General features: G+C 37.0%; 1 protein-coding gene across 1 annotated transcript in view; it reads right to left on the reverse strand.

Moving 5' to 3' along the window:
- Positions 1–1,909: 1,909 nt before the first annotated feature.
- The window catches only part of LOC111150904 (transcription factor B2, mitochondrial), an 18,090-nt gene continuing 8,506 nt past the window's right edge, over positions 1,910–11,493 (reverse strand). Inside the window, exons 5-8 of the mRNA XM_022508592.1 lie at positions 8,548–8,637; positions 6,350–6,412; positions 3,571–3,743; positions 1,910–2,306 (exon numbers count right to left, since the gene is read on the reverse strand). Of these exons, the coding sequence (XP_022364300.1) occupies positions 2,132–2,306; positions 3,571–3,743; positions 6,350–6,412; positions 8,548–8,637 (501 nt within the window). The 3' untranslated portion in view covers positions 1,910–2,131. The remainder of the gene's footprint in view (positions 2,307–3,570; positions 3,744–6,349; positions 6,413–8,547; positions 8,638–11,493) is intronic.

Below are 11,493 nucleotides of genomic sequence, written 5' to 3' on the forward strand. Positions count from 1 at the left end.
AAAACATTTTTTTTTAGTCCTACAATATAAAACATGACTATTTTGGTCCCAATCACTTTCTGAATTTACACTAACTGTATTCTTACATATTCTAGAGAAACACTTCTATTTTCTTATTGGAAAGTTATCAATATTCCAGAAACAAGTACACAAAAAAAACCTTAAATACCATTGAGTGTCTCCTGTCGTAATGATTCAAGCTCTCAGCTCCGCTGTCTTGATCCACTGTGATCTTACCTAGAATTAACTGTATGGATAGTTCTTCTTACAGTAAAAATTTTTCTTCGGGGGCACCTGGATGGCTCAGTGAGTGAAAGCCTCTGCTTTTGGCTCGGGTCATGATCTCAGGGTCCTGGGATCGAGCCCTGCATCGGGGTCTCTGCTCGGCAGGGAGCCTGCTTCCTCCTCTCTCTCTCTCTCTCTCTGCCTACTTGTGATCTCTGTCAAATAAATAAATAAAATCTTTAAAAAAGATAAAACAACAACAAAAAAGAACAAAACTTCTTTGGAGATACCAGGCCTTGCTCCCATGATTCCTGTGAACATTCTTTTCTTTTTTTCTTTAAAGTTTTTATTTATTTGACAGAGAGAGACAGCAAGAGCAGGAACACAAGCAGGAGAGTGGGAGAGGGAGAACCAGGCTTCCCGCTGAGCAGGGACCCCGAGGCGGGGCTCAATCCCAGGATCCTGAGATCATGACCTGAGCCAAAGGCAGATGCTTAATGACTGAGCCACCCAGGCGCCCCGTCCTTGAACATTCTGCTAAACTCATCAGATTTAGGGGAATTCAAACAAACCAGATGACCATTCATTATCCTTAGCCAGCCATGAGGCCCTTTGGCAAAATATCTCTGGGAGTGTTAAGCCCCAATTACCTGGTAGCAGGCCTTGCCATGGGAATCACGCCACCTCAGGTACCTTATATTCATTTAGTTAAGAAGTGTCAGGAGAAATTTAGGCTGGAGGCAAAGGAGTGGAAGGAACAGTGAGAAGAAAGATATGGCAGATTATATAATGGCAGCATAGGAATTATAGGAGAAAGAAGATTCTGTTTCCAGCCAGGTTGAATTGTAGACCAAGGACTATAGCAGGGAAGTCAGGAAGAACTGGTTTGGCTAAACGCTGAAAATCTGCCTTGCAAAAACTTACTAATTATATGCCTGAGGTATTACAAAGTATTATAATAGCAAACAAATCTGAGATTTGATATGTCTCTGTTAAAATCCAGTAGCTTCTTCAATGATCTAAGAAAACATTCTTAATTCCATTTAGGTTCATGTAAAGGTCTAATGCAGATGAACTTTCTTGAGAACAAAAATTCAAGCAACTTTTGAATAAAACAGATGGAATTACTCACTAAAAGCACACTGACTGTACATAACAGAATTTGAAGTGAATAACTTAGGTTCAATATTATTTCATTAGAGACCAACAAATCACAAAATCTTATTACTTAAAATACTTTAACTTCTAAAAAGTGTAAGCCATATTAAAACTGAAATAATTTTATTGTACAGTACTTGACAATATAATTCAACAATCTGAAAAGTAAACAAACCACTTAAATAATTTTAATTTACTTTCTAAGCTTAACAATGTACAAATTCTTTTGCCCTCCAGGAGGAAGCAAAAGTCAACAGTGAAAGTGGAATATTTAAGTTAATTCAATGTAAGGTATTTGGACAAAGGGATTTAATTTTTTAAAGTAAGCTCTACACTCAACGTGGGGCTTAAACTCACAACCCTGAGATCAAGTCACACTACTGACTGAGCCAGCCAAACACCCTTGGCCAAAGGGATTTTTTAAAACCAAGTTTCATCTGGCAATATCCTACAACTAGCAGTATGTCCACAGTTGATAGGAATTTAAAACAAAACAAATGCAATCTAATCAAATCCACAATTAAAAGAAGTTTTCATTTTATTTTTTGTGAATGAAATAGCAGCCATGGTTTTATCTAATTTGCTAAAGGTATCACCTTCAAAAAAAATTACCTGCCCAATCTGCAAAACAAGAACAGTTATCTTCTGTTCAAAGACTGGAAGCTTTTCAAACTTAGTTCTCGCCCATCTGTGCCGTAACTTCCAAATAAATCAATGGCTCCAGCTAATGTGTAGGCAGTCAAGTACCCTACATGATCATTTCTTCCATGCAATCATCGAATAGCCACCTACAAGATTCTTTGAAACACTCAATAGTTTCAAAAAGCTGTTTAAAGTCTTGTGGGTACAGATCTGTTATTTTCATGTCTCCATGTTTCCCCATTTCCTTCAATATAGCCGTTGCATTAACTGGACTCAATAACCTGCAAACGAAACACAAAGTAAATCTGCTTAATTCATTTTTATAATCGCAGTAAATATTGGTAGAGATGGCTTCTATGCCCAATTTAAAATGCTTAACTTAGGGGCGCCTGGGTGGCTCAGTGGGTTAAAGCCTCTGCCTTCGGCTTAGGTCATGATCCCAGAGTCCTGGGATCAAGCCGCGCATCAGGCTCTCTGCTCAGCAGGGAACCTGCTTCCTCCTCTCTCTCTGCCTGCTTCTCTGCCTACTTGTGATCTCTGTCTGTCAAGTAAATAAATAAAATCTTTAAAAAAAATAATAAAATGTTTAACTTATGGATATATAATTAATCTTATTTAAGAGCTTGCATATAATGTATAGCTTTTATTATCATTTCTAAAGTTTCACGGCTTACCTGTACGAAAAAAGCAAATTTGGGCTTTAACACATTCTCAATTCTAAAACAACATTCTAGTCTAATATTGCCCTTCAAAAATATTCTGCCTACCTCTTTCATCTGCTAACTCTCTTTGCAAAAACAATCTTAACTCCATTTAGGTCCATAGAATAGTTCAGTAAGTACAAACAGCAGAAACTGGAATCCAGCAGATTTCAAAAAGGGAACAGTTTTTACCTCTTCATGTAATAATTCCTGGTGAATAAATTATAAAGCAGAAAACTGCCTTATTTATCGGCCTGGCAAGAAACCATCAGTGAGCCTCTGACAATAACAACTGAACAAGTTTCGTATGTTGGTAGAAACTGTTTCCAATATTTTTTTATTTTGAATGGAATGCCGGTCACAGGTGTAAACATGTTTTTAATTCAGAGATCACCAAGGGAATTTTAAAACAATTTTTCACCACATTTTACCTATTTACTGCTTAATTTCCTATAGTCTTTTTTTTTTTTAAGGTAGGCTCCACGTAGAGCTTGAACTCACAACCCCAAGATCAAGACCTGAGCTGAAATCGAGTCAGATGCTCAACTGACTGAGCCACCCAAGTGCCCCAATTTCCTATATTCTTGATATTTTCATTTAAAATAGCATATTTAAATGAAAATGAAAATACCAAGAATATAGGACTATATGGAAAACTGAATTTTATTTTTCTTAAAATGTGCACCGGGGAAGGAAGTGTTGTGAAGAAACAGATGAGTGAAAACATGGTACCTCACTCTGTTACTCAAGATATTATACAAGATCCAGAAGATAGACCTTTAACATGAAAGTATGACTCTTATATTAAATTGCTTTTATACTTGCTTTTATTCTTCTTACTTACTGTAAATGGTCCATTAGTCTGAAATTGCGCTTCATAAAACACTGCTTTAACATGTGAAAAAATACATCATAGTTAACAGATGTTAAATTTTCTGTAAATAAATTCTGAAGAGGAGTCAGTTGAATTAAACACATGTTTTCTCCTACTTGTTTATCTGTTTGTGCTAATGGATTCTGGAAAGAGAAAAAAATAGTGTTAGTCATAAAATACTACCAGAGCAAGAAGGGGTTCGCTTACTCATTCAAGCTAGTTATTGGAAGGGGCAATTAGCATACACTCTGAGCGCTCCTGTATACTCTTGCTGGGTGTGCCTAGGATGCAAGGCCCTAAGCACTGTTCACCTGGGTAGTTTCTCTGGGTTGTCTGCAGCACGCCACCGTGAGGGGTGAGATAATGGCTCTATCCAGGACAAAGAGAAGCTTGCTTCATGTTTGCTATAAAAGAAGTGGATTCCCCCAGCTCTGTGTTTCAAAGCTTCAATGCAAGCCCCAGGATGTACACCATCAACTGAGGAACATCACGTTACCCCATGGGAGGTGGGGGCAGTAAAGTCCTTTGTGTGATCCAGGAGTCTACCTTTGGGTAGTATCCATGGAAGAGGAACAGCTTATTAACTTTGAAGAAGGGTAAAATCAAATCCCAACCAGTACACTAACACGTACTGAATTTCTTCTATATTTGAGACACAACACCAGATCCTAAGGATAAAAAGGCATTATTGACTTATAATTTTCCCTCGGATATTTAAAAAACTATGGGGTTACGAACTAAGGTTCACGGCCTGTCTGTTTTTGTATAGTCTGGATCTAAGAATGGTTTTTACCTTTGTAAATCATTGTTTAAAGAAAAAAAAAAGAAAAACAAAAAGCAAAAACAAAGAACAGGACAGGACTATTATGTGGGCTATAAAGCATAAAACATTTGCTGCTCGGCCCTTTACTGGGAAAGTCAGCCAACCTGCTCTAGTATACCATATTTGGATTTCTTTAAAAAGCACATGCCTTAATGTAAGGTTAAGATGTCTTTTCCCTCAGAAATTATCCCCAGGAAAGCACAGAGGCCTTATGTTAAGTCCTTTGGAAATCTCATATATCAGGTAGTGATCCCTTATTTACTTCTCTAACTACATATACACACACATATGTATGTACATACACATTTTTTAGTATATATACTCTTTGTGGAAGACATATTGCCTGAAAAGGAAACTTTCAATAATTTTTGTTTCTAGTTTTGGATGCCTACAGTTGAAGGAATTAGTTAAAAAAAAAAAAAAAAAAAGGAAGGTAATGAAATTCAAAAAATATTTATTTAGTAATCATTCCACATAGTGTTGTATGTTGTATGAATGATGTATCATTGTATGTATGTATGTTGTATCATACCACAAAGTGTTGTATGTTGTTGTTAGTAAGAGTTTTGAAGGTGACTTTAAAAAGCAAGCTAGGGGGTATGTGGCAGGCTCAGTTGGTAGAGCATGCAATTCTTTGGGGTTGTGAGTTCAAGCCCCAGGTTAGGCAACCCCGGTTATTTAAAAATAAATAAATAAATTAAAAAAAAAACAGAAACTGGTGGATAGCTTTGTAGTTACAGATAACAGACTTGATAAATAGGGAAGAAAAAACTGTCTTGGTGTTAAATGGATGGCTATTTGTAGCTTAGGAAAAAAGTTCCAGTGATAAAAATATGGCTTCCAAAAAGTGGAAAATCTGAAACAACTTGGATGGAAAGAATAACGTGCTCTGAAAACTGTTAAATGTCTCAAAGTGCCTCTGTAGCAATTATGAACATGCTGGTATCAGAGACACAGGTGGAACATCTGAATCCAATTCTCTCAGGAAACATGGCGTCTGGTTATCTTCCTTTCACCCCTAAAGTCTGTATGTTTAAGTTAGCAAAAAAAACCTTTTTTAGCTTTTGCTCTTGTCAGTGAAAAAATGATAGTGTGTTATATATAGGAATTTTTACTTTGCGGACATTTGGATAAGTTCCTAATGGACTTAAGCCAAAATAAATTACTCGGATTCTATTTTGTGAGGCTACAAAAATATGCTTATGGAGAGTGAAATAGAGCTAAAACCTCAGTGATCACAACAATGACCACTGAAAGGTCAGATCATTTTTAAATCGATTGCTTTCTTTTTTTTCTTTTAGTGGCAAGAATGAGAATAAAAACTGAAGTAAGTAGGCAAATGGGGCCTTTCAGACTGAAGTTAAACTTTGGATTGTTTTTTAAAATTCAGCTACTTCATTCCAATTTTGCTACAAGTCCCCCTGATATAAAGTAAACAGAAGATCACTTTATAATATCATCACTTTGGTTCTATAAAAAGGGGAAAACACAAACAAAAGCCTCAACCTCTGGGTAAGAAATAAGACATACCGGTTTATGAACTCAATCATTATAAACAGTAATACGACAGACCTCTGACATTTAAAATTACATCTTTAGTTTATCAAATTAGATGAACATTGTATTAGATGACTGTATTTTCCAAACTTGGGATGTATCCTCATTTTAAGAGATAGAGATGGAAGTCAAATTCTGTTTAAGCCTATTACTCTAGTATCCGCTGTATAATCAGCTGAAAATTACAACTCTCCTCCAAAATAATTTGAATTTATTAAAAGCAGTAAGGTATGTTTGAAAGAACATTTCCAAATATTGTTAAAGTAAACATTTAAATAAATACAGAATACCAGATAATCTTAAAACAAAAACAAAAACAAAAACAGGATGTTCCATTTAGAGGGAAAAGAAAAGGGTATTCATTCTTACCTTATTCTTCACCTTTTCCTGTCCCCCACTGTGGCGGTATACGCCAAACGAGGACCAAGGCTCCTTGAGGGAAGGTAAACAAAACCAAAAACATTTTAGTTCTCTTTGAAGTGCCCGGAATTATTACTGCCTCTAAACAACAGAATGAATTAAATTCAAGTCACCATTCTAACCAGACTTAAGAAAAACAACATGGGATAGTTAAATCATAAACTTTCCTCTTCTCTCTTTCTCTCTTTCTTTGACAGAGAGGGAGATCACAAGTAGGCAGTGAGGCAGGCAGAGGGGGTGGGGGAAGGAGGCTCTCTGCGGAGTAGAGATCCCAACGTGGGGCTCAATCCCAGGACCCTGAGATTACGATCTGAACCGATGGCAGAGGCTCAAACCACTTAGCTACCCAGATGTCCCTTCTTCTTTTTTTTAAGATAAATAGAGGAGAAGCAAAGGGCTATCCTGACATTGCTAATCTCTTTCTTACTTAGTTAGAGTATCATCCTTAATATAATTACACAAATAGGTCCTTAAGTTGGCTTAACAGCTAAGATTTCCATATTTCCATAATCAGTTTAGGGGCCATCAGATCAACACTGACATTAATGAATGGCAAAAGTCAACACTGGGCCTTTGAAAATAAATACTACAGAACAAAAAAAGAGAAGACTCTCCAGAAAGCTAAAGTCCTCAGGAGTCCTTTATGAAGAAATTAGCCAACAGTCATAAGGACAGGAGGGAGGCCCAGATAAAAGCCAACAGAATGAGAGATCACTGAGGTAATAAAAGATGAGGGACACCAAGAATGGCAGTACCAACGTTACGTCGTACAAATGCAGGGTCAGTGTTGTGAACACAAGTGTGAAAAGATCTGGGAATACAGGAAAACAGTTAAAGGCATAACAGATACTAAGGACAAGGAACAGAGAGCCAATCTAAGAACCTCATGCATTGGAGGAAAAAAACATAGAATTGGAACAAAAGCTAAGATCAAATGAGTAACATTCTAATGACTAAGTATGCACACTGAGAGGCTTAACTGGCTCCTGGACAACAACACTGAAGGGACTACATGGATATACACATGATGAATTAATTAAATAGTTGATTAATTAATTTTTAAAATATTTTATTTATTTATTTGACAGACAGCGACACAGCGAGAGAGGGAACACAAGCAGGGGGAGTGGGAGAGGGAGAAGCAGACTTTCTGCTGAGTTGGGAGCCCGATGCAGTCCTCGATCTCAGGACTCTAGGATCACGACCTGAGCCAAAGGCAGACACTTAATGACTGAGCTACCCGGGTGCCCCTACAGTGAGGTTTTTAACTGTCCACTGAAAACTTAGGAAAAATGTCTAGTGATGAGAGAAAAAAACGCTTGTATTAGCTATTAAGTGAAAAAAATAAGATACAGGGGCGCCTGGGTGGCTCAGTGGGTTAAAGCCTCTGCCTTTGGCTCAGGTCATGATCCCAGGGTTCTGGGATCGAGCCCCACATCGGGCTCTCTGCTCAGCGGGGAGCCTGCTTCCTCCTCTCTCTCTCTCTGCCTGCCTCTCAGCCTACTTGTGATCTCTTTCTGTCAAATAAATACATAAAATCTTAAAAAAAAAAAAGATACAAAATAATATAATCTTTACTATTTAAAGAAAAAAAAAAACAAAACAAAACACAGGAAAAATAAAAGGATACAAACAGGCTACAAATGTCAATAGTGGCCTCTGGGTGGTGGAATTGTAGTGATGAGTCTTTAAAATTCTTTTCTTCTTTCCCTCTCTCTTTCTTTCTTGTCTCAAATTTTTATAATGAGCATATATTAATTTTATAATCAGAGAAAAGTATAAACATTTGTGACAAAAACATAAGCACCAAGTTACCCTGCTCTATTATCTTCAACAGCTGGGAAAAATAATAAAATTAATTTTTCATTTTTCTCCATTTCCTGGTCACAAAAATATAGCCTCTTTAAAAAACAATTAAGTTCGGGGGCTGGGGGGATTGGGTAACTGGGTGATGGGCATTAAGGAAGACACGTGATGTAATGAGCACTGGGTGTTTTATATAACTGAAGAATCACCGAACTCTACCTCTGAAACTAATAATACATTCTAAGTAAATTAACTGAATTTAAATAAAATAAAATTAAAAAAATAAATAATAAAAAATAAAAATCAAGTTCTCTTTTGCAATTCAGAAGGATTTTACTCACCACATGCAGAAGCTTAATATTACAAGCTACTTGCCAGAGCACACTTAATGCTTGATACAAGTGTGGATTTTGGGGATTTGCCACCAGTTTCTAGTAAAAGAAAAATAAAAGTTACATGTTTACATAACCATAAGCAATCAAAATATAATTCTGAATCTTAAAAGTCATATCTTAATAATATTTAGAAATTAAAGAAAATTAGAATTGCAAAATCTTAACCATAACCATTTCAAAGAAGAGAAAATCTTTTTAAACTTCCATACTGAAATATATCCTCATGTACACTTAAAATATAATGTATGTGAGAATGATTTCCTTTAGCCAAACCCCCATCAGGGCAAAATCTTATTAAAGAAAAAAATGAAACAAAAGTGTACAATTACTCTGGAGAAGGACAAGTGTAGGTCAAAAGTATGTATCAAGTGGGCTAGTAAATTTTGGGTCAAGAATTATTCAGGCTGACACTTGAAGGACGAGCAGTTTCCACAGTGAATGAGAACAGGACAGGACAGCAAAAACGACACATGAAAAGGTCCATGGTAAAGGCAGCACTAAAACATTTCCCCAGTAGCAAGATAAAAACTGATGAAGTGTTACCCGTTTCTCTTCTCGCAATCTTTTTTTTTTTAAATGTTTTGTTTATTTATTTGGCAGAGAGAGATAGCACGCACAAGCAGTGGGAGTGGCAGGGAGAGGAAGAAGCAGGCTCCCCACGGAGCAGGGAGCCCTCTGTGGGGCTCGATCCCAGAGCTGAAGGCAGATACTTAACTGCCTGAGCCACCCTGGCACCTCTTCTCGCAATCCTTCATGTATGTAATGTATGTACAGCCTCAAGGTTCTGAGTCCCGTTATGCTTTCCACGGACAGTCACTATTTCTTTACTGAGTTTTGGTGAGTAAATCACCCTTTCATTTCTTTTTTTCTTTTTAATATTTTTTTTAAAGATTTTATTATTTATTTATTTGACAGACAGAGATCACAAGTAGGCAGAAAGGCAGGCAGAGAAAGAGAAGAGGAAAGCAGGCTCCCCGCTGAGCAGAGAGCCCGATGCAGGGCTCGATCCCAGGACCCTGGGATCATGACCTGAGCCGAAGGCAGAGGCTTTACCCCACTGAGCCACCCAGGCGCCCCCCACCCTTTCATTTCTTATTCCACTACCCTAACCCATAACTCCTACATACACAGAAGCATCTCATGTTACCACGGATTAGAAGATTGATAATGTGAAGCATTCTGAGCAGAAAAGAAACATTACTCTCAAGACACTTTATAAAGAACTTCAGAAGGCTCTTTAATTTCAGAGAGTAGAGTCTAAAAATCTCTAAATATCCCTGTTAGAATACATGAAATCAGCAAAGTTGCAGGATATAAAAATCACACAAAAGTCAATCATATTTCTATACACTAACAATGAATAATCTGAAAAGTAAAATTGAAAAAACAACTCCATTTATAACAATATCCAAAAAAGTAAAATACTTAGGAATCAATTTAAACAAGGAGGAGAAAGACTTGTACACTGAAAACTATAAAACACCAAAGAAAAATATTAAACACAAATGGAAAAACAACCTGTGTTCACAGATTGGAAAACTGACCAATGTTAAAGTGTCAGTACTACCCAAAGTGATCGACAGAGTCAACGCAATCTGTATCAAAACCCAACAATGTTTTTTTCCACAGAAATAGAAAAATCCATCCTAAAATTCATATGGAATCTCCAGAGACACTGAATAGCTTAATGCAATGAAATAGAACACCCAGAAACAGACCCTCATGTGTATGACTAAATGATGTTTAGACAAGGGTACCAAGGCCATTTGATGGGGGACAGTCTTTTTAACAAAAGATGCTGGGAAAACTGGATACCCATATTTAAAAGAATGAAGCTGGACCCTTACCCAACACCATATAAAAAAAAGTAATTCAAGGGGCGCCTGGGTGGCTCAGTGGGTTAAGCCGCTGCCTTCGGCTCAGGTCATGATCTCAGGGTCCTGGGATCGAGTCCCGCATCGGGCTCTCTGCTCAGCAGGGAGCCTGCTTCCCTCCCTCTCTCTCTCTCTCTCTCTCTCTGCCTGCCTCTCCGTCTACTTGTGATCTCTCTCTGTCAAATAAAAAAAAAAAATCTTAAAAAAAAAAAAAAAAAAGGTAATTCAAGATGGATCAAAGACCAGAATACAAAAGCTGAAATTATAAAACTCTTAGAAGGAAACGTAAGAAAAAAAGGCTTCATGACATTGGATTTGACAGTGATTTCTTAGCTATGACACCAAAAGCACAGGCAACAAGGAAAAAAATAGACAAACTGGACTTCATCAAAATTAAAAACTTTGGGACTCAAAGGACACAACAGTGTGAAACAGCAACTCATAGACGGGGAAAAAATATACGCAAATCACATATCTGAGCACGGGTTAATACTGAGAATATAGAAATAACTCCTTAAACTCAACAGAAAAAACAAAAAAACAACCCAAAGAAAAGGGCAAAGGACTTTCACAGACATTCCTCCAAAGATGATATACAGTCTATAAGCACATGAAAAGATGTTCAACATCACCAGTCAAATCAAAGCACCTCAACAGGTATTAAAAACAAAACAAAACAAAACAAAACAGTAAACAAGTGTTGGGGAGAGCATGGGAAATTGAAACTCTCATACATTCCTGGCAGGAATATAAAATGGTACAGACAATATGGAAAATAGTAGGGTGGGTCCTTAAAAAATTACAAAATTAAAAAAAAAAATTAAAAATAGTACTGGAGTGCTTGGTTGGCTTAGTAGTTAAACATCTGCCTTTGGCTCAGGTCATAATCTAGGGGTCCTGGAATCAAGCCCCAAGTTGGGCTCCCTGCTCCGCGGGGGTCTGCTTCACTCTCTCACACTGTGTTCTCTCTCTCTCCATTAAAAAAAAAAAAAAAAAAAAAAAAAAAAAAAAAAAAAAA

The sequence above is a fragment of the Enhydra lutris genome, unplaced genomic scaffold (assembly GCF_002288905.1).
Source record: "Enhydra lutris kenyoni isolate GAN:26980312 unplaced genomic scaffold, ASM228890v2 scaffoldscaffold24, whole genome shotgun sequence".
NCBI classification, from domain to species: Eukaryota; Metazoa; Chordata; class Mammalia; order Carnivora; family Mustelidae; genus Enhydra; species Enhydra lutris.